Source organism: Capra hircus, chromosome 4, assembly GCF_001704415.2.
Source record: "Capra hircus breed San Clemente chromosome 4, ASM170441v1, whole genome shotgun sequence".
NCBI classification, from domain to species: domain Eukaryota; kingdom Metazoa; phylum Chordata; class Mammalia; order Artiodactyla; family Bovidae; genus Capra; species Capra hircus.
In genome coordinates this window covers 6,126,599-6,150,118 of record NC_030811.1, presented here as the reverse complement: position 1 = coordinate 6,150,118, position 23,520 = coordinate 6,126,599, and the positions used below count along the sequence as shown (strand labels likewise).

General features: G+C 51.9%; 1 protein-coding gene across 1 annotated transcript; it reads right to left on the bottom strand.

Annotated features, from left to right (window-relative positions):
• Positions 63 to 23,520, bottom strand: GBX1 (gastrulation brain homeobox 1). The gene is made up of 2 exons (XM_018046721.1): positions 22,983 to 23,520; positions 63 to 3,411 (listed from the first exon to the last, which is right to left on the bottom strand). Exons 1-2 carry the CDS (start codon positions 23,518 to 23,520, stop codon positions 2,861 to 2,863), a joined length of 1,089 nt encoding a protein of 362 aa, XP_017902210.1. The 3' UTR covers positions 63 to 2,860.

Here is a 23,520-nt window from a genome sequence, read left to right as displayed (position 1 = left end):
GTACTTTGGGGTGCCCCTCCACCCCGCCCAGCCCCCTCCGTGGGCTTCTCTCAGCCCCCCTTTCTCCAGGCGTGTCATTGAGGCTGTCAGCCACCCCGGAGGGGAGACTGGCCCGGTGCTTCCCACTGGGAGCTCCCCGCCGCTCCCCATCACCCTCACAGAGGTTTCCTGTTGGTCTCCTTGTTTTCATCCGTATGCTGTCAAGTAGCCTTATTAACGCCATGCCTGTGCTGGCCAGAGGTCACCCACAGAGAGGGCAAGAGTCGTCCAGGAACCAGCCCCACAGCCAGGCGTGCAGGGGTCAGCGCCCAGGAGAGTCTGAGGACGTGATGGGATGAGGGGGGCTCATGCCAGTGGAGGAGACACATCGCCCGCCGACGGCAGGACAGTCCCCTGGACTGCCCCCAGCCCCCGCGCCAAGCCAGAGGCAGGACCCGGGGCCCCTGCTTGTCCCTCACATTGTCCCTTAGTCTCGCTATAAAGATGGCCTAGAGAAAACCTCTGCATGTGCTCTTGAAGAACTTGCCAGGTTAGGGTACCTGCTCTTGAGGGCGCCTGTCGCCACCCTGCTGGTGGCCCTTGTGCGTGGTGGGTGTGGTGGGCTGGCAGGCTCTGCCAGGGGGAAATTAACCAAGTAAAGCTATTCAGAGAGAATACCGGATTTTATTTTCTTCATCCACAGGCCCTTTCGAAAGGCTGATAAGCGCCTTAAGCAAAGATAAGGGCAGAATAGAGACAGAGCTATGGGTATGTGTAAGATTGGGTTCCTGGGCTCAGAAAAATGCTAGCAATAATCATCTCCTTAGGTTCCCTAAGGAAAAGAAGCCGCTTGAGAAGGTGATAGTTCAGGAGGCTGCAGAGGCGAAGCCAGGAAAAAAAAAAGGCAGATGAGCGCCTTGGCTTTGCCAGTTCTTGCCCACCCCTCGCCCCCAGCCCCAGGGTGGGGGCACAGAGCCTGAGGGCCTCTGCTCCTGCCCTCATTAGACCTGCGGACAGGATTCCTGAGAGCAAGGTGACAGCAGCTCCTGGGATCCTTGATCTCGCTCTGCCTGATTTCTCTCCTAAGAATGATGTCACCCTGTAGGTTCCCTCTGTGGGTGAGTCTAAGGTTTCAGACAGCCTCGATCTAGATCAGGGTGGGGCTCGCCTGGATTACATTTTTCTTGGCCTCCAGCCTTCCTAGAATTTAGCCAAAGAAGAAAGGAGACCCTGGATGTGTGCCCCAGCCCAGGCGCTGTGCCGCCCTGGTTCAAGACCAACCACAGCTCCAGGGTCCCTTCCCTCTGGCTCCCAGAGCCACTGGGAGGGAAGGGCTGTCGCAGTCCCATTGGGAGAGGCAGGCAGTGGACATGTGATCAACTAGACAGCTGACCAGCCTGGAGCCGGGACCCATCGCACACTGCCCTGGGGCAGTGAGGAGGCTGGCCGGGGCTGCCCTTCCCTCCCCTTGCTCACCTGCCTCCCTCAGAGCCTTTTAATCTCAGTGGCTCAGGAAGAGGGCAGGTCCTGTTTCTTCCCAGGCGGCCCATGACAGCAGCTGCAGCCGGTCTCTCTGGGTACAGGACAGCAACCCGTCTTGCGAAGGCAGGGAAGCGGCCAGCAGCCTCAGCTTGTCTCGTTCTGTCCTGGTCTACCCTGTGCCCTGCGGGTGTCCCTGAAGCCTCACATCTGTCTGTCTCCTTTGTCCACCTTGATTTGCTTGCTGTTCCTTAATTTGCTCACAGAATCCCCACCCCGAAGCCTTTAGCTCCTATCTCTGTAGCTTCCCCCACAGCACACCCCCTCCCAGAACCACCAGACACACATGTCTGCCTCCTGCACTCTGCAGTGGGCGCTCTCAAACAGAGGAGGATCTGGGGTCCTAAGCTTGCAAATGGGGCAGGATGGGTGGGAAGGGAGACCACCATCAGCACTGTAAGCACAGAAGACTGGATGTGGGTCTTCCGCTCCAGGCCCTCACGTCTGGAATGTCAGAGAGCAGCAGATGTGGCCTGAGCTGCCAAGTCCTCTGCACAGAAGATGATTTACGATGGTCAGGCTCCCGGGTGACGAGGGTGAGCCCCTGGCCTGCCCCGGGTCCTCACAGGACTCATGGCCTCCACCTAGTCAGACAGCCTGGACACAGCCCCCCTGAGAACCTGGGCTCTAGCACTTCACTTCCTCTCAATTCAGAAGCAAGTGAGTCCTCTACCCTGAAGTCGGAGGCAGCGGTGCCTGTTAGGAGTGTGAGATCTGGAGGTGGGAACAGTGAGCGGTGAGTGCAGCGGGAAAGGACAGAAGCAGAGGTAGGTTACGTGGGGGAGACGGTGAGTGCTGAAGGGGTACCTAAGGGGGCAGAAACCTGTTTCTTTGCACGTCCTGCGCTGTAGACCGGCGAGGCAGTGCCCGCCCTGGGGCTGGGAGGTTAAACTGAGGCTGGAGGAGACATGACTTCCCCAGTCCCTCTGGAAGACACAGACAGACCGAGGCAGAGAGCTCCATATATACAAACTTTACACAAAATAAATAAGGAGCTGTGACCAGCTTGGCAGGTCTCACCCTGGCTGCCTCCCACCCCTCAGAAGCAACTCTAGGGCATCAGTTGAAGGAAGGGGCACCCTGTAGGCCCGAGGAGCCCCTTTTCAGTCCCAGCAGCTCCTCAACAGTGAGAACCCCTGAAGTCCAGGCCTGGGGCCTCTGGCATGGCCCAGGACCCAGAAAGGGTCCACATCTCAGGTTGCCAGGAGGGCCCCCCAGAGCTGTGCCAATTGCCGACGGCGCCCCATCTGAGGGCAGGACCACGGCAGGGGCCCCTGTGGTCCCCAGAGCCCAGCCCAGTGTCCTCGCAGACCTGTGCCTCCCCAGGCACCGGGGGAGCTGCTCAGGGCCGGGCCCCCTGCTCCATCTGTTGGTGCTGGCTCCTCACGGCAAACCTGTTGACGTGCACGGGTATGGGGACCACGATCTTGGGGTTTCTCACGGGCTCCCCAGAGCGGCTGCTCACGTTCCCGGCTTTGATGCGCTTCCACTTGGCCCGCCGGTTCTGAAACCAGATCTTGACCTGCACCTCGCTGAGCTTGAGGGCGTGCGCGATCTGGGAGCGCTCGGTCAGCGAGAGGTACTTCTTGCAGTGGAACTCTTTCTCCAGCTCCAGGAGCTGCTCGCTGGTGAAGGCCGTGCGGCGCCTCCGGCTCTTGCCCCCGGGGGCCGGGACTCCTGTCGAGGGCGCCCCCTCCTCCGCTGCAGTCCCCAGGCCGCCCTTCAGCTTCGCTTTAGGTCCCAGGAGGGCCCCGGGGCCCCCGGCAGAACTGTCCAGGAAGCCGTCATCCTCACTGTCCGCGCCCGAGCCCTCTTCCTCCTGCTCACTGCCTGCCGGGTCTCCTGCGGGTGCCTCCAGCTTTTCCTCATCGGAGCTGTACACCTTCCCCTCTGCTGCGGGGAGTGGGGGCCAACGGGGTGGGGTCGGGGTGGGATCGGGTTTGGCGGGGAGGCAAGGAGAAGGCAGACAGGTTGGCGGCGGCACGTGGAACCGGGACCAGGTGTGGACAGCATGCCGGCCGGAGGAGAGACAGACATGGAGGGGATAAGACAGGAGGGCACACAGGCAGGGCAGAGCGGGAGGAGGTTTGGGAAGACAGAGAGACGAGAAGAAAGGTATTTAACCAGCACAGACCACTCAGGCAACACAGGGGAGGCAACCATCAAGAGGGCCCCATTCCTAGGACCCGGATGCCTCAGCCCCCACCCCTCAACCTCGTTTCCCTACCTGCTACCTCCCCAGCTTTCTCTAGACCCCAGTGAAGGGCTCCCCACTCAGGGACCGCCCCTCCAAGCCCAGACCGTGCAGCTGCTCATCATGATGAAACAGCTGGAGCCGGGCTCGGGATCCTTTCAGCAGCTACAGGCAGGAGTGAGAACGCAGGAGGATCCACTTTTGAGGGACAGAGAGGAGGCCGCCTCTGTTCTCCTCCCGGGACTCCTCACCTGGCCTTGTGGGAAGAGCCACGCAAGCCCCTCTAGTCTGCCCCCCTTCCTTCCCTCTTTCATGGAGCTGGGAATCTTAGCATCTCGTTTCCAGACGGAAACTTAGGGGTCATGTGATTCCCTCCTGCCCCAAACTGGGATCCAGGAAGTGTTACCCAAGGACCCAAGAGTCAGGAGGTGTCTGTACTTCCAGCCCAGACCAGGGAGCCCTCCCACCACACACACCACTTTCTCGATGGCCAGGTTTTTCTTCCAATCACTCAGCTCCCCCAGGACTCTTTCCAGCCTTCATTTTAAAAAGATGTCATCTCAAAAAAAAAAAAAAAAAGATGCCATCTCTTTTCCACCTTCCCTCTGTCCCAGCCAAGAAGGTGAAAAGCACCAACAGCTGCTTTCTGCCCAAGTTCAGAATCCTGGGGACCCTGAGCTCAATGTCAGCTGAGAACCGGAGGGAACAAGGGAGGCGAGGCGGAGGAAGAAATAGAAGTGCAGCGAGGGAGGGAATACAGAGAGGAAAAGGGGAAAAGAGAGATTCTGACTCAGTAGGCTGCTGGTTATTTGTAATCACAGGCATATAAACATTTTGACCCATACATAATTCTAAAGTTTAATTCCACCGTTGGTCACGTCATAGCGACATTTTTATCGGAACCACAGATAAGGCATCACAAGTGTTTTTTAGCGTTTGAGTTTTACAAAATCCCTTGTTTTCTGCCCAAAGGACCAATCAACAGGGGAACCACAAAAAGTCAAAAAGAAAACCGACCGGTAGAAAGGAGAACGAGAAGAAAACAGATTAACCCGTCAACTGAACAGTCAGCCCCTCACCAGTGGAGCTCGCGGTGTACAAGTGGGGGCGCATGTGTGCACATCACCACGTGTGTCGCACGCACACTCCGAGGTCGAGAAGGCGACCCCGCGAAATGCTTCCTAGACGGGCAGTGTGCGCGCACGCGCATGCGTGAGGCTGGAGCAGCTCCACGCTCCCGGCGGGGCCGGCCCTCCTCGCTCACCCCTGCCATCCGGCTGCGCCCCCGCCCCGCCCCGCTCACTTTCAGCTCCCTTCCCCGACCCCAGAGCTGTCCTGAACGGATGCTACCCGCACCTGTTCTTTTGCTCAGGAACCGCGTTTACATTCTCATTAGAGGCCACGATCCAGCCTCGCCCCGCTCACCCACCCCGTCCCAGTCCACGCACGTTTCCACCCCTCCTCCGGTGGTGTCATTCCCCGGCCCTGTCTCTTCCTGGAGGGCTTCCTGCATCATCCACCATCTCAAAGCCCACGTGGCACACCCCTTGACAGCCTCACCCAGGCCTTACTGCTACCCTCAAAGGTGGGCTTGGTTCTCCGGCAGTCCATCCAACTTCACCCACCTGCACCCACCAGTGACCTGCCTCTCGGGGCTCACCTCCCAGCACCCCGGGCTTTCTCCCTGACCTCATCCCCATCCAAAATCGGTTTAATTTCTGCAAGATTCACATCCCTGAGTCCCCCTTTCATGTCATTAAGGGCCCTTTCCCAGACCATCCCCACCTCCCCAAAACACAAGTGTAATGGTGTCCCAAACTGGACTCCTGAACCTTCTCCAGAGTCAGCTTCTCCTGGTCTCAGCCCCTCTCCCTTCCCATCTCAGGTAGTGCTAACTCCCCCACCCCACCCCCATTATTCAGACCAGACCTTCACTCCCACCATCTGTGACCAGCCCACCAGCAAATCTCAGTAGAGCCGCTGCCCAACTGACTTCTCATCACCTCCTCTGGGTCCAACTAGCACGAGTCACCCTCCTCTCTTGCTAGCTCATCAGCGTTTTCTCCTGCTCTGCCCCTCCCACCCCTTCCCCTGGGTTATTCTGTTTGGAATACTAGATTCTCCACCTAGATTCTGGCACTGGCTCATTCCCTATCTCCTTCAGGTCTTTATCACTGAGACCCGATCTTCCTTTTTAAAATCAAAACTCCCTACGCTTCCCATCTCCTTTCTCTGCTTTACTTGTTGCTATGGTATACGTAACCAACTTTATTCATTTATTTTTATTGGGTTTTCAGGCCTCTATCGCGCAGCAAGTGTGTGGCTCTTCAGACGCCAGACCTCTGGGCCTGCTCCCAGGGCCTCAATTCCCAAGTCAGGGCCTCGTGACAGCCTGCGCTCTGCGAGCCTTGCAAACACATTCCTAGGTCAGCGCGGTCCTGCCCATGAGGAAGGAGGCTGTGGGAGTGCGTCTGATGGGGCCGGGTGCCATGCTGGGGTCCCCTAGCTCGAGGGCACCTGGCACCTCCCATGGGCCCCCAGCGAGGAGTGGTGGGCCAGCCCCTGGCTTGCCAAATTCTGAAGCAGAGAGCAAGCTAGCTCTGGCAGAAGGAAGCAAACAGCAATGGGATGCCTTTGCAAGCAGTTGCAGGGCCGCCCCGAGTTAGGGCTCCCCAGGAGAAAACTGCCATTTTGGCCCCTAGGCCTGAGATCCAGGTGGGCAGCCAGGGTGTTCTCCCCGCAGGATCCAAGCACGGTGCAGACAGACCTAGGCTCACGAGCTCTCTCCTGCAGAGCAAACGTGACAGAACAGCCGTGTGGAGGTTGCCTTGACGTTCCCTGGGAGTGTGGGGGCCCTCCCTGGGTGCAGGGCCTCAGGGGCCATTGCCCCTGCAAAATGAACTCTGTTTTTTTGGCTGTCTCTTCCTACTAAAACATAAGTTCCATGAAGGCGGGCTTCCCTAGTGGCTCAGCTGGTAAAGAATCCGCCTGCAACACAGGAGACCCCGGCTCAATTCCTGGGTCGGGAAGATCCCCTGGAGAACGGATAGGCTACCCACTCCAGTATTCTTGGGCTTCCCTGGTGGCTCAGCTGGGAAAGAATCTGCCCGCAATGCGGGAGCCCTGGGTTTGATCTGTGGGTTGGGAAGATCCCCTGGAGAAGGGAAAGGCTACCCACTCCAGTATTCTGGCCTGGTGAATAGTCCATGGGGTTGCAAAGAGTCGGACACGACTGAGTGACTTTCACTTTCTTTCACTTTCCAGGAAGGTAGATATATATATATATATATACAATATATATATATATTTCACTGCTATATTCTCAGCAACTAGAAAGCTACCTGCACAGAGTAGGCACTGAGAAAATACCTCCTTTTTAAATGTATTTTAATTTGGCTGCACCAGGTATTAGTTGTGACATGAGGGATCTAGTTCCTTGACCAGGGATCAAGCCCAGGCCCTCTGCAATGGGAGCACGGCGTCTTAGCCACCAGACCACCAGGGACGTCCTGGATAAATATTTGTTGACTGAAAGAAAGAATCTACTCCCGAGCACTTTCTGATTCTCCCTCTCTGTCCCTCCTTTCTCAAGCCTCCCCTAAAATATTCCCTACAACCCTGTTTCTCCAGCCCAGCTCCGGACAAAAGACATCCTCTCCATAAATATTATTCTCCCCATTTTCCAGTGAAAGTGAAAAGTGAAAGTCACTCAGTCGTGTCTGACTCTTTGCGACCCCATGGACTATACAGTCCACGGAATTCTCCAGGGGATCTTCCCAACCTAGGGATTGAACCCACATCTCCCACACTGCAGGCAGATTCTTTACCAGCTGAGCCACAAGGGAAGCCTTAGGCCCTCTGATCTGAGAGTCGCTGGAGAGGGATCCATGTGCGGTGGGAACCGACAGGATCTCATGCTAAAGGAAATCAAGGGCAATCCCCAACATCATTACTAAATCCTCTAACTTTTAATTTCTAATTTTTAAAACATGGTTTGCAGTAAACAACAGAAAGAAAAGCTTGTTAAAACCCAGCCCAGTACTACACTACTTTAACCAGCTGCTACAAAAAGGCAGAAACTAGGATTCAGGGCTTGAAGAATGAAATCATTTAGCACAGCTCCAAGCACCCAGGGGGTGTCCAATAAATCTAAATTGATGATGACTGAGATGAGGTTCCCAGGTTCCCGATCTGGCAGGGCCCTCCTGAGATCACATCATCCATCCCTCTGTCTTCACACAGATTCCGTGAAAGTCGAGCCCACACAGCGCTGCTTTTAAAGCCATACAGGAAGCGCAGGTTCACAACCTCTCTTGGTTACTTGATCCCGGCGGGATTCTGCGTAGTGGGGGGTGGGGGGAGGGGAAGAGTTTTTTTCTGAGCCTTTATAATCATGACACTGAGGGGTCTGATAAGCAACTCTTGGAAGGAGACGGCAGGGAAATAGAAGAAAGCACAGAGAAGGGAAAATACTGCTAGCTCTCAGAGGAAAGGGTCTGGGGCACCGAGTGAGGCTGGGGAGGCAGGACAGGCAACCAGGGACAGAAGAATCAGATGATCAGTCAGAGAAACTGAAAGGGCTGAAAAGTTTAGGGAGAAAATAGAAAAAAAAATCAGGGAGTTGCGGGGGGAGAGAGTAAAAAGCCTTCCCCCCCAAAAAAATAACCCAACAGATGCTATACTCTAAACACTGATGGATTTGGAGCTCAGCCATTTGTTCTTTGCTCCACCAGCGCCGGGAGCACTTGAGAACTCAAGACCCAAAGTGACCGGAAACGTATTCCGAAGGACTGGCTGAACAACGAGCAGTCCGATCCTTTACAACACAGCAGTCCTGAAACAGCCTTACTAGTTTCTCATGAATTAGCTAAAAAATTAATGCAAACTCTTTTATCGAATTCCATAATACATACTAAATAGCAAGCATATTCGAAACAAAACCTGCACGTAGGAAAACGGTTTTGACTAAAACTTGACAGAAGCGCATCTCGCTGATAAAATTTCTATTTGCAAAATTTGATTGAGAATAATTGAACCTGGTGGATAAACTGTCCATGAAAGCAAATTTCTAACTGCAGATGCTGTATAGCTGGCTGATGTGAACCAAAAAATTTGATCAATAAAACATTGTTAAAAATTTTACATGGGAAATAATGATCTTGGTGAGAAAATCTGGGGCAGAAGGAAAAGTGTTTCATTGGGAACAATCTGGCTGTGCTAGGTAGCATGGCCAAAGAGAGAAGGTCTGTCCTTTGTGATTAAAAGGGACATTACTGGTTATATAAGAAAACATTGATCTGTATGTAAAATAGATAATCAGTAAAGACCTACTGCATAACACAGGGACCTCTACTTAATACTCTAATTACTGGGAGAATGGCACTGAAACATGTACACTATCATGTAAGAAACGAATCGCCAGTCTATGTTTGATACAGGATACAGGATGCTTGGGGCTGGTGCACGGGGATGATCCAGAGAGATGATATGGGGTGGGAGGTGGGAGGGGGGTTCATGATTGGGAACTCATGTACACCCGTGGTGGATTCATGTCAATGTATGGCAAAACCAATACAGTATTGTAAAGTAAAATAAAGTAAAAATAAAAATTTAAAAAAAAAACACTCTAATTACCTATATGAGAAAAGAATCTTTAAAAGAATAGATTTATGTATGTAAACTGAAGTGAAAATCGCTCAGTCTTGTCTGACTCTTTGCAACCCCATGGACTGTACAGTCCCTGGAATTCTCTAGGCCAAAATACTGGAGTTGGTAGCACCAACCCAGGGATCGAACCCAGGTCAGGCAGATTCTTTACCAGCTGAGCTAGCAGGGAAGAAGATTTATGTATATGTATAACTAAATTTGGACATGGAACTGGACATGGAAAAACAGACTGGTTCCAATTTAGGAAAGGAGTACATCAAGGCTGTATACTGTCACCCTGCTTATTTAACTTACATGCAGAGTACATCGTGTGAAATGCCAGGCTGGATGAAGCACAAGCTAGAATCAAGATTGCCAGGAGAAATATCAATAACCTCAGATATGCAGATGACACCACCCTTATGGCAGAAAGCAAAGAACTAAAGAGCCTCTTGATGAAAGTGAAAGAGGAGAGTGAAAAGTTGGCTTAAAACTCAACATTCAGAAAACGAAGATCATGGCATCACTTCATGGCAAATAGATGGGGAAACAATGGAAACAGTGAGAGTCTTTATTTTCTTGGGCTCCAAAATTACTGTGGATGGTGACTGCAGCCATGAAATTAAAAGATGCTTGCTCCTTAGAAGAAAAGCTATGACCAATCTATGCAGCATATTAAAAAGCAGAGACATTACTTTGCCAACAAAGGTCCATCTAGTCAAAGCTGTGGTTTTTCCAGTAGTCATGTATGGATGTGAGAGTTGGACTATAAAGATAGCTGAGTGCCAAAGAATTGATGCTTTTAAACTGTGGTGTTGAAGAAGACTCTTGAGAGTCCCTTGGACTGCAAGGAGATCAAACCAATCAATCCTAAAGGAAATCAGTCCTGAAGAGTCGTTGGACGGAATGATGCTGAAGCTCCAATACTATGGCCACCTGATGCAAAGAGCTGACTCCTTGGAAAAGACCCCAATGCTGGGAAAGATTGAAGGCAGGAGGAGAAGGGGACGACAGAGGATGAGATGGTTGGATGGAGTCACTGACTCAATGGATATGAGTTTGAGCAAGCTGTGGGAGATAGTGAAAGACAGGGAAGCGCCGTGTGCTGCAGCCCACGGAGTCACAAAGCGTCTGACACGACTGAGCAACTGAACTGAATGGATAACTGAATCACTTTGCTGTTCACCTGAAACTAACACAACATTGTAAATCAACTATACCCGATATAAAATAAAAATGTTTTAAAAGAGTACACTGTTTTCAGCTTGTTCCCTATGGGCAGGTCTAGAGTCTGTGAAAAGCTTTTGTTCATCTATCCAGGGGAAATGGCAGTGGGGCAGCTTGTTATTAGGAAACATCACGTCCTCCTGGTAGATGCTATTGTCCTGAAAAGCAGAAATCACACGGTTTGAACCGTGATTACTTGTAGGATCCGCTCCAGGGGCATTGTCCCTCTGCAGAGAGCAGCACTCAGGCTTCAGGGGCGCCCTTGCAACGAGTCTTCCTTGGGAGAGGACGAGAAGCCCTAATTTGGGGCCAGGGACTCCGTGGTAGGTGTTCTGCAGTAGGAAGAACAAATTGCCCCAGGTACATACCACCTAGAGAGGAGTCCACGGTCGCCAAGGTCAGCGAGGATGACGGGCCTGGGTCATGCGGCAGAAGAGCTCCCAGGATGCAGAACCACCTTAGACCCCCAGCCACAGGAACTCACAGAGCTTCTGCACTGTCCAGCCCTCACCCGGCCTGTTCTGGTCCAGCTGACATATAACCAAGTCATTATTATTTGCTGAGAAGCCTCTCCCCCACTACACTCAGTTCTGGCTTCTCTTCCCTCCATTTAAAGAACAGGCGGGTCTCCCTGGTGGCTCAGTGGTAAAGAATCCACCTGCTAATGCAGGTTTGATCCCTGACTCAGGAAGATCACCTGGAAGAGGGCATGGCAATCCACTCCAGTATTCTTGCCTGGAGACTCCCATCAACAGAAGAGCCTGGCAGGCTACAGTCCCTGGAGTCACACAGAGTTAGACATGACTTATCGACTAAACAACAACACTCACGTGCCCCAAACCCCTCTCTGGACAACTCTCCAGCTTCCTGAATACAGAAGGGTGGGGTCAAAAGGTGGGAAAAATCCAGGTCATCTCCCCAAAAAGAGGCATGTGTGCACCACCTTCATTTTACCATCACACCCAGTTTGTAACTATTTCTCTTTTTGGAGACGGTACTTTCTCCCATCCTGCATGGCAACTGGCTTGCTTTCAATGTGTCTTTCATTCATCCTCACTAATTTCATGCCCTGCTATGCTGCTACTCCTTGCCATACTTTTAGGTAAAATAAGGAATATTCACTTCCCTTCTCTGCTTTCCCCGTGAGTCTTCAGCATTCCTTACTCCAAATCCACATGAGAACTTCCTCTGTGTCACTGCGGTCCAGAGCCCCTCCCACCTTCTTGACCAGGTCACAGAGACTTCCCCACCACCACCTGCCCACCCCAAGCTTGGAGCTCCTTTCAGGGCATGCTAATGCCACTCATTGGAAAAGACCCTGACGCTGGGAAAGATTGCAGGCAAGAGGAGAAGGGGACGACAGAGGATGAGACGGCTGGATGGCATCACTGACCCGATGGGCATGAGTTTGAGTAAGCTCCAGGAGTTGGTGATGGACGGGGAAGCCTGGCGTGCTGCAGTCCGTGGGGTCACAAAGATTCGAACACGACTGAGCGACTGAACTGAACTGAATGTGGTCATTGCCAAGAGCACCCCTGCATGACCTTTAACCTTCCCAAGCGATTTCACACTTAGGATTGTCATCTTCAGGCAACTCACTGCAGCAGAGCTGACCTACCAGTGGTAGTAATGGGAAGTTAGGCATCTTATTTTCAGGCGGAGAACAAAACTGAATTTCAAAAAGATTAGATGACTTCCCAGTCACACCGCTGGGGACAGAGCTGGTCCAGAACCCTGCTCTCCTAAGTCTCCAATCAGCTCTTCCTACTCTTCCCAGTAAACAGTCTTCCTCCCTCCACTTGGAGGAGAAGTCCTCCCCAGATGCTTCATCAGATCAACCGCCTTCCTATCAAAGCCAGTTTAGGTTTAGACCCGGTCCTTATCAGGACCACTTATCACCTCATCCTCAACATCTTCCCTTAACATTCTTGGAGATGGTCCTTAAATCACCGCAGGAGAGGCCTCAATCCCCGAATCTCACCTTTGTCCTGTAACAGGCCATTCCCCCCTCATTCCCAAGACAAAATTCCCACCTGATCTTTCTCCTGTTTGCTTTTTCCATTATTACTGGTTTGTATGACGTCACCTTACCAGTCACTATTTCTTTTATTTAAAAGTGTATTTTCTCACCTAAAGAACAATACTGCCCACTGATGGAAACAGTCTCCCCAAATATTTATTTATCCATTTGGTTGCCTTGGGTCTCAGCTGTGGCACGCCAGACTTTCACTGTGGCTTTCCTCCTTGATGCCAAAAGGGAGTTCAAGGAACACTCTTTCCTTCCTTTCCGCTTGCCCCTCCTGTTCACTCATGGCACCTCCTTCTTTGGCCGCTGTTCTCCATCAACTGCCCAGGGGACTGGGGATGTCAGTCACATTTCCCCACCTTCACAATCACAAGGACAGTGACCTGGAGCTGGCCGATCCACACATTCCCATCTCCTGGGGCCTTGACTCAAGCTAGTGAGTCGGCCTTAGAACTTCACATGTGCTGTGCTCCCCTGGGGTCCCCGCCTGGATGATAAGAATTGAGGGCGGCTTAAGCTTGTGCCCCCCCCTTCCCGCTCACCAGGAGAAAAGGAGGTGGAGGCAGAGAGAGGAGCCAGACCAAGAGCAAGACAGGAAGACCCAACAACATGGCTTGCATTTTTGGATCCACGTGAATCAATAAATGTCCATTTTAGTTTAATTAGGGAAATGCCCTGAGTATTCATTGGGAGGACTGATGCTGAAGCTGAAGCTCCACTACTTTGGCCACCTGATGCGAAGGGCTGACTCATTGGAAAAGACCCTGATGCTGGGAAAGAATGAGGGGGGGAGGAGAAGGGGGCTACAGAGGATAAGACGGTTGGATGACATCACTGACTCAATGGACATGAGTTTGAGCAAGCTGTAGGAGACAGTGAAGGACAGGGAAGCCTGGCATGATGCAGTCTGTGGGGTCGCAAACAACTGGACATAACCGACCAACAGTTGTCACAAGCAACCCCAAAAGTTCTGATTACAGACACCACTGTAACTAGAAGTAGCAGGAATCACATGACTCCAGGAAAAGGAAGCCCCCTGCGTCTCTCCCACACCCCTCCCATCCAAAATAATTTCCCCCAAAAGATACCCAGATCATCCCTCAAATTACTCATAACAGTGCCACCTAAAATTTCACAAGTTTGAAAGTTATTTGGACTTTTAAAAACCCTCCTTAATCCATCCAGCATGGATTATTTTAATCCAATAGCCATGCTCCTAACACTAAGCTGAGATCAGACATATGAGGGAATAGGGATTGTGATGAAGAAAAAAGTTTTTTGTTTATCTGTTTGCTGCTTTTGGTTTTACATTTGTTTTAATGGGAAAAAAAGGAAGAACAGTCTCCCTGGGACGCAGCAGAAAGGCTTTGGGCAGCCATGTCCATGAGGTGTCTACAGAGAGTTTCTCACCAACATGTAAGACAGGAAAACGGAAAAGAGGGAGAAAGAGCCAAAGACAAAATCTGAAATCAACCTGTGTTAGATGCAGGCAGTGTTCTCTCCGGGCATGCCCCATATAAACTAAGTCCTCAGAATACAAGGCTATTTTACCATCACTCCCAGAAACATGTCCTTTTCAGTTCAGAGAGTGCCCCCCATCACCATTTCTAGTAAAGATGCCTCTCCTAACTTAATCCCCAGGAAAGCTCCCTGTCCATTTCTAGCACGGGGACAATACCGATAATTTCTTGCCCACCTATTACTTTAGGAAGCTGGACAAACTGCTTCTGACTTAATCTTCAGATCCAGGAGGTAAGGATTGCTGCCCTTTATTTTACTGGTGAGACAACAGAGACTGCAGAGGTTAGTCTTCTGCCGCAGGTCACGAAAGAGCTGGTGCTGAGATCGGTATCCACTTGACCTTAGCCAAAAGGCCAAGAAGCGATTGAGATCGGTATCCAAAACCTGCGTCTGTTCCTCCAGGCAGCACGGTCTCTCTGTTTTCAATGAATGAAACAGAGACTGAGACCCACTGTCACCCTGTCATAAACCCTGTTCCAGGGACATCCCCGACGGTCCAGCGGTTATGAATCTGCCTGTCAGTGTGGGGGACACAGGCCCAATCGCTGGTCTGGGAACTAAGAACCCACATGCCACGGGGAACCTAGGCCCGTGGGCCACAACTACGGAGCCTGTGCTCCAGAGCCCCAAAGTCACAACTACCGAAGCCCGAGCACTCTGGAGCCCACGCTTCCCAACGAGAGGCCTCACGGCGGTGAGAAGCCGGTGCATGGCAACCAGGGAAAGCCAGCGCGTGGCAGTGAGGGCCCAGCGCGGCCAAAAAACAGACAAGTAAAAACTACCTTTTAGAAACCCTGATGGAGAAATAGCACAGGCGACCAGGGGCTGATCGCACAGCACAGCTGCTCTGTCTCTCTCTCGCCGTTGGGCACTCTTTCCTTCCTCACAACATCCAGTCGGTCACAACTGATCTCTGACGTTTCTGGCCCAGATAAGATCTGCCCCATTCTCTCATTCCGGACGACAGCTCTCTGTGGCTCCACTCAGGCAACACATCCCTGGTCACAGATGATGGAGCCCTTTCCACCCTAGAGCCCAGCCCTGATTCCATCCTGAGATGTGGGTATCCGGGTGCTGCCTCCTCTTAGGACCAGGACAACTCAGCACTGAGATGTAGAATCCGCCCCTCCCGCCGACCCCTTGCTTTTTTTATGTGTGTGGTGGCTTTTTTTTCTATTTTAAAAGGAACAATTCACTAATAAAGGTATCCCTACAGATAACAGAACTGTCAAGCTGCAGTGACCTTGCTGTTGTTGCTGCTAAGTCGCTTCAGTCGTGTCCAACTCTGTGCCACCCCACGGACGGCAGCCCACCAGGCTCCCCCATCTCTGGGATTCTCCAGGCAAGAACACTGGAGTGGGTTGCCATTTCCTTAGAGGTCACCTAATTCAAACCTCTCATTTTACTGATGGGGAAGCTGGGACACACAGAGGCGTGGTTGGGCCAAGACCACTCTGTTACACACCCCCGGGACCGGTGCATAATTTATAGGATAGTTGTCATCCATTCCAGCACAACCCAGGGCTTTCCAGGTGGCTCAGTGGTAAAGAATCCACCATCCAATGCAGGAGCAGAGGGAGAAGCTGGTTCAGTCCCTGGGTCAGGAAGATACCCTGGGGGACAGCATGGCAACCCACTCTAGTATTCTTGCCCGGGAAATCCCCTGGACAGGGGAACCTGGCGGGCTAGAGTCCATGGGGTCACAAAGCACTGGGCATGACTTCCTGACTGAGCATGCACGCATGCCAACACAAACTGCTTCTCAGCTCCAGTCTCGGGGTAATCTCGTCTCCCTCCCTCCTGGAACACCTGCATTGCTTCTCTCCCCATTGCTCCCAGTACAGAGTTCCGGCTTATCCAAGACTTCTACTTTAATACCTGAAGCTCCAATACTTTGGCCACCTGATGGGAAGAGCTGACTCATTGGAAAAGACCCTGATGCTGGGAAAGGTTGAAGGCAGGAGGAGAAGGGGACGACAGAGGATGAGAAGGTGGGATGGCATCACCAACTCAATGGACAGGAGTTTGGGCAAATTCCGGGAGATAGTGAAGGACAGGGAGGCCTGGCGGGCTGCAGTCCATGGGGTCGCAAAGAGTTGGACACGACTGAGCGACTGAATAAAAGCTATCATAATTCTCAGTTAAGGAATCCATCTCCCACTGTCCCCAGCTCAGAAGGCATTTCCAGTTTCCCCCATCCTCATTTTCACGAAGTGATTTCTCTGCACAACCCTGGTCTCTGTTAATCTTGGCACCACCCTGCCTTTTTGCTTCTAATGAGACACCTCCTCTCATCTCTGGAAGAGTATTCCTTTCCCTTCCGTGATGGGAAGGGAGGGAAGCCACTGCCTCCTGACGACCTGCCTTGCTGTGGTGTCTCTTCCGACCACAACTGAATTCACCCGTGAAGGTCACTCTTCTGCCACGCCAACTCGGGCTTCTCTTTTCCCTCTCACTCTCCCAATGAGCACTTCAAAACTTCTTCCACATGACTCTAAGCTGTAACTTTCTCCAAGAATGAGTCTGATGTCAGTGAAAAACCCCAACCTCTCCCCTTCCACTCCTAATCCAGACCTCCTGCATCACCACCGCAGCACCTGAAGAGGGCGCTCTCCACTGCCCCTTGGTTCGGAGGCAGGGTACCCCGCGACCCCATTCCCTCTGGGATAAAGTCCCCCAGGGAGTTCTTTTCTTCTCACTGTTCCTCTTTAAGCGCCTCTCTTTTTTGTATATCTACAACACTACTTGTATCATTGCTGCTTCCTAACTCCCGATCCGTTTCACCGCAAAGATCCTTCTTTCTCTGTTATTTCCAAGGCAAAACATCCTTGCCTGTAGCTTCTCACTCGAACACTGCCCTCAGTGCCGATACTTTGCTCAGAACATCACGTCCCTCCTTTCTAGTTAAAACACTAGCCCCTCCTCATCCCAATTACTGCCTCTCCCCTCCTAGTCCCAGTACAGACTATTCAAGCCCATTGCTCTGAGTATAAGAATTATGCCCCAATCTTCTAGAACCTAGGCTTCCCTGATAGCACAGTTAGTAAAGAATCTGCCTGCAATAAGGGAGACCCTGGTTCGATCCCTGGGTCAGGAAGATCTGCTGAAGAAGGGATAGGCTACCCACTCCAGCATTCTTGGGCTTCCCTGGTGGCGCAGCTGGTAAAGGATCTGCCCACAATGTGGGAGACCTGGGTTCAGTCCCTGGGTTGGGAAGATCCCCTGGGGAAGGCAAAGGCTACCCACTCCAGTATTCTGGCTTGGAGAATTCCATGGACTGTCTAGTCCATGGGGTCACAAAGAGTCAGACATGACTGAGTGACTTTCACTTTTAGAATCTCCAGTTCCCTAGTTAACAGCAGAGACCCCTCTGTCTTCCAACCTTCCCAAGTGCTGCCTTCGCTGAGGCACGAGGTATCTCAATATCCATTCCAATCCTCCCAGCAACATTCTCTGTCTCACCCAGGGTCAACCAAAGGTGGCAGCCTGAAAAAGCCTGTGAACCCCTTCGCAGAACAGAGCTTTCAGGTACATAACTTAAAACACATAGGATTACATTAGGGAGCAGTTATATAAAATACAGTTATCAAATATTTTAAATGTATTTGAGATATAATCATTTACATTTCTTTATCAATTCATTAAACAACAAGATGTCTCCAAAAATTGTTAGTTTGTATGAAAATATCTGTGATCTCTATTGACAACAAAACTCTCAGGTACTGCGGACCCTGCGATGATTTCTGGCCTACCTTCATAATCACAGGACGTGCCAAATTTCAGTAAGAAGTTAGTAGAAATGTAGATGTAAAAATTTTTTTCCACATCCATAATTAACAGATTTCCTCACAAGGAGGGGTCCATGGAGTCCATGTTAACAGTCTGACTTTAAATTCTGAGGCTAGAAAAACCAAGCTTTTAGTTCTATAAAGCTGAAAGGGATGTTAAAAATCATCTGAACTGAAACTTTACCTTATAGGTGAGGAAACTGAAGAGTAGAGAAGTGATAAGATTTTGAATCGCCTTTAGGGTCTTAAGTGGCTTCCCTGGTGGCTCAGAGAGTAAAGAGTCTGCCTGCAATGTAGGAGACCCGGGTTCCATCCCTGGGTTGGGAAGATCCCCTGGAGGAGGAAATGGCAACCGACTCCAGTATTCTTGCCTGGAGAATCCCGTGGACAGAGAAGCCTGGTGGGCTACAGCCCATGGGGTCGCAAAGAGTGGGACACGACTGAAGCGACTTAGCACCCACACATGCAGAGTGTCTGAAAACTAAGGTCATAACAGACACACTACAAATGTTTCCTGAACTGAACTCAGTGGCTTGCAGAAGCTGTAGAGCAAATGACTGACAAAGTTGAGACCTGAACCCCTGCGTCACTCCTAAATAAATGTCCATTTTCACTCACATGAAGTTAATGCAACATGTGCCTTTCTGTAAACGTCAGTGCAGCAGTCCCTTTCCCGGTACGCTTGCCCTCAAAATTTCTAGGAAAACATGCTCTCCATCACTCCCAAGAAAAATCTACCTCCTGTTTCTAACAGAAGTCTCTGATTCCACGTCACATCATTCTTCCCAGTTTTTTCCTCTTGTGAGTAAATATATTCCAACAGTCATAATGGATACCTGTTCAGAAATTAACTAATGGGTCGTCTTCAGCGCTCCCTGGCTACGGCCAGGTGCATGGCTGACCTCAGTCAGCACTCGGATATCATGCTAGCCTTCTTGAACGGTTTCCATTATTATTGCCAGTCTCTATTCAGAAATTAGCAAATCATTTTTTCTGCTTAGTTTTAGAAGAGAATGCTCACTACCCTGCCATCTCCCTCCCAGGTTAGTCCCCCCACGTTTTCTTTTCCATACCATCTCAACCACAAGTGGTCTTTCCCTCGCCACGCTCAGCAGCGGCATTATCTTTCATAACACTCTCTCACTCTATTTGCGTTGTCGACCCAACAATCACATACAGGGTATCCACCGTCCCTTAACTATTTGTTTTCAGGCAATCCAGCCCTTTCCCCCCTGAATGAATCGCTGCTCTGAAACACCTCCAAATCAAAGTTTCCTCCTGAATTTTTCCGAATGGACGGCTCTTTTCATCATCCCCTAGCACGCAGCATCTGCTTCCCCCATCCTCTCTGTGACGTGTGTGAGCTCCACATTCTCAAGTCAGCTTCAATAACTCGATACCTCGGTCAGAGCTCACACACCTTCACATGCAAGATCATCTCTGCCCATCCCACTCAAGGCAGAACTCTCTTTCTTCATGTCTTTTGCGGCCAACTGTTCTCGTCCCTCCATATTCCTAACACATCGACAACTTTACTGCCCACCTGTTTCAACGCTCCTTTCCCCTCATCCCTTTCACAGGACCGTTCTTATAATTCTCCAGATTTGATATGTCAGCTACGGTCCACAGGAGGCTACAGACCACATGAAACGTGGCTGGTTTGAACTTGAGGTGTGCTGAATGTGTGAAAGACACACTGGATCTCAGAGACAGCATGAAAAGAGGATATCAAACATCTCATTAAATTTTTTATATTGAATAATGCTGAAATAATATTTTGGACATGCTGGGTTAAATAAATTATAAAAATTAATTTCACCTGTTTCATTTTACTATTTGAATGTGGCTAAGAAAATTATTTTAATTACATAAATGACTTGCTAGATGGCACTGGTCTGGGTGCTTCTGTTGATTCATACTTTTAAATCTTCCCTGCTAGTTCAAAATTCTGTTATCACTCCTATTAAGACATCTCTCCCAGTTATCCACATCAACTGCTCCCATGCTCCAAACTTAGAATTGCTTTCAGGGTACCATTTTCAAACCTTTTCTGCCCCCATTATTTCTATACATGGTATTTCTCTCTGCTTGCTAATATAGCTCCTACCCTGCCATCAAACCATAATAAAGTTCTGCTTTGTTCCTCATCAATTCTAGTAGGGTGCTATCTGTCTCAACTCTCAGCAAAATTTTTAGAAATTGTCCTAATTCCCAACAAAAAGAACTTCACTCACCATCCTCCAAATTGGCCTATCTTCACTGTAATTTCATTAAAATGGATAGTAATTGTAAGACACTAGACAAATGTAAATTAATAACTTCAGATCCACGTTACCCACTCACAGTAGAATAGCGATTCCTCCTCTGTCACTTTAAAGATGCCATCCCTTCTCCAAAATCTGTATTGAGGTTCCAGCTCCATTATTCGCTCTAAGAACTCTTTTACTTCGTACTAAATACTCTGATACATTTGCCAAGCGGAGTGTTCGCTTTCCCACCACTTTCAGCATGGGCCATGTGTCTTCACTCCTCAAACTGATTTTACATCTAACGTTTCTGGAATTGCTTTTTTCTTTTCTCAACTCTGTTGGGAGAAAAAAATCAAGGCTGGGAAGGTGGACGTGAGTGGCGAGGTGAAGATGAGTCGGGAGAGTTTGCACTAAGAGGGAGAAGAAGCCGCAGTCACAGGAAGCCCTCCCATTCATTAACTGTGAACCTTCCATCTGAAATCTCTGCCTTCCTGCTCAGGCCCAGAAGCCCCACTGAGAACCCTTTCTGTGCCTCTCTTCCTAATGGGGGGATGACCTTCATTCCAGCACCTCTCAGAATTCTTCCTCTGGGAGGTCTCCTTCCCATCCTTCTTAGCAAAGAAATTCCTTGTCGTTACTCCAGGAATGACGAACAATCCCCTTTACTGCTTCCAACGTTCTCTTTAGGTGATGAAGCTCTTTTCTTCCTCGTTCTGTATATAAATTCATTTCTGGTAACTCTCAATATTGACAAACCTTTAAAAAAAATTACTCCTAGTGTTGAAACGTTAGGAGGGATCTCTTTGCTCCTCCCCACCCCCACCCCTCTCTCCTACTAGTCTATTTATTTAGCCCCTTCCCAGTCCTCTCAGGACAGAACTATTGCACACACACACACACACTTCTGGCCCAGGAACGCTGCCCGGCCTTTTCCTGGAGCCAGCACTGGAAACCCCTTGCCCGGCTCTTTCAACAGGCAGCCCGCTCCTTGCTCGCATCTCTGGATGATCTGGGCACACAGTCTGTCTGTGTGCCTCTGTTCTATTCCTCAGCATTTGTCTTCTGTCCCTTCCTTCTGCTTGTCCCCACCTCCACGCCTGGTGTTCCTGCCGATATTCTACCTGCTTCAGAAAAGAGGCCCCCCTACACAGACGGGGCAAAACAAGAAGTGGGGAGGGCGGAACCTGAAGAGCAGGACGAGTTGCTTGGTCTCCCATGCTCTGAGGATACTCCACCCCTGCTCTCTTCCACTGGGATGTCTTCCTCTCCCCTCGGGCTCTGCTCAACTGTTCCTCAGGTGTCTGCTTCTCCTACTGCCTCCAAACCCATTCACTCCCCAACGCCACCAGTCTGGCTCTTCTTTCTGTCTCAGGACTCCCCACTGATCCTTCCCTCCTCCCATCCTCCTGTGGCTCCTCCCCACCCCCACCCCTTATCTTGTGGCCATCTATCTCCTCCCACGTTCCAGCTGCAGCTCTGTCATTTCCTCTGGATCCTTCCCAGGAGATGCTGCCTAGATTTCAGTCACTGGTTCTTCCTGGTCCAACCAGGTACAAAAAACCAGCAGCTGAGTACCCCAGAGCCAGAATGCCCAGGGCTAAAGGGGGAAAGAAGAGGCAGACATACTCCAGAGCAGCCCTTGGGGTCTGGAAGAAGTACTGGCCCTTTGGACAACTCTGAGAAAGGGCCCAGGATCCCCTCCCCGGGAACAGCTCTCCCCTGGCGAAGGACAAAGGGGGCTACTGGCTCTCCTTGTCTCCACTAGAGTCCTCCCCCAAGCCTCCTGGGTCCCTTCCACCTGCTAAACTGGATGTGATGAACGGTTAAGCAGAGGCAGGTTCATCCTGATGTTAAAGAACTTGAAGCCTCAGGAATGCCACACTTGCAAGCAGTCCCTGTTTCTCTTAAACAGGGCCCACCCACCAAGCTGCAAAGGCTGTGGGTCTCAGCACACCCGAGTCTGCCTCTGGACAGTGAAAGCTGTTCCAGCTTCTAGGGGTTAAAGGTCAACAGGGAGGCCTGTTTGGACTGATTCCAAACAGGGTTGTTTGAATACACTTCACCTCTCCTGAGAGGTGATTCTCCATGGAGGATAGGAGATCCCTGAACGATCTCTTAGCTGAATCTCACTGGTTCCAGGATCTTAGCTGGAGTCTGGACTCCCAGGCCTTGGGGCCACACCCCACTCAGCCCTGCGGGCCGTCTCTCGGCCTCCCAGACCACCTCAGTCCGCAGTGCTAGGCTCCCGCTAGATTCTCTAAGGCCTGGCTGTAAATCCGCCAGTTCAGAAGCGACCTCCACACCCAAGAGACACACAGGTCCCCCCACCATCGGCACCACTATAAGACCGCTCCCTCTGCCCCTGCGTTCCCAGGGCCCGCAGGGGGTCAATACCACCGTCTCTGCAGAAGCCCTTACTGAACTGACAGCTGCCCCACTGCCCCCTCACCCGGGGGTCTGGCTGGTGTCCCCAGGAATCCCACAAGTGCAGCTTCTCTATTCCCAGCAGAGGAGCAAGAGATTCTGCAAGCAGCCGCGGGAGCCGGGGCCGGAGGACTAGACCGCCGGGAGGCAACCCGCTAGTCTGGCCGGGAGCACGCGCGAGTCTCGGGCCGAGGCAGCAGGCTCTCTGGAGGCAGAGCGGGCGGCGGATCTGGGACCTGGAGGTGGCTCCGCACAACGGCGGCGCATCTGGGGCTCCAGGACTCCGGGGGCTCTGAGCAGGTGCCGGGGCTCCGAGAGCAAGCTGCCGCCTCGGACTTCCAGGGGGACCAGCCTCCCGCCCGGCGCCCCAGTCGGCCCCGGGCACTTACCCGGCAGACTTGGGAAAGTCTCGGAGAAGTGCGCAGGCGGGGGCGCTGGGGGTTCTGCCACTTTCTCCCGGGCGGGCAGCGGCTCGTCGGCGTCCAGCCCGCCCTCCGGGCGTCGGCCGCCCGGCTCGGGGTGGTTTCGGGCGGCAGTGGCGGCGGCGGCGGCGGCGGCGAGCTCCGGGGGCCCGTAGAAGGCGTCGGGTGGCTCCGCGAAGCTGGGCAGCGCGGTGGTCAGCGCCACCATCGAGGGCACGGCCTGGCCCAGGCCCGCACAGAAGGTGTTGGTCAGGCGGCCGGCGAAGGAGGCAAGCGGGGCGAGGGGCGGGAGGCCGGCGGGCAGCGGCGCGGGGGCCAGCGCCTGCGGCAGCACGAGGGGCCGATAGGGCATGAACATGGGGTAGCCGGTGTACAGCAAGTGGCCGGAGCGCGGCGGCGGCGGCCCGATCAGGGAGTCGATGGAGAAGGCGGTGCCCGGGCCCCCGCCGCCGCCGCCGCCCCCGCCGCCGCTCCCGGGGGCGCCCCCGCCGCCGGCTCGCTGCAT

Coding starts and splice junctions, on each gene's coding strand:
- GBX1 (XM_018046721.1), bottom strand. CDS start 23,520: ATGCAGCGAGCCGGCGGCGGGGGCGCCCCCGGGAGCGGCGGCGGGGGC. Junction 3,412..22,982: donor GACTTTCCCAAGTCTGCCGG/GTAAGTGCCCGG, acceptor CACTCCCCGCAG/CAGAGGGGAAGGTGTACAGC.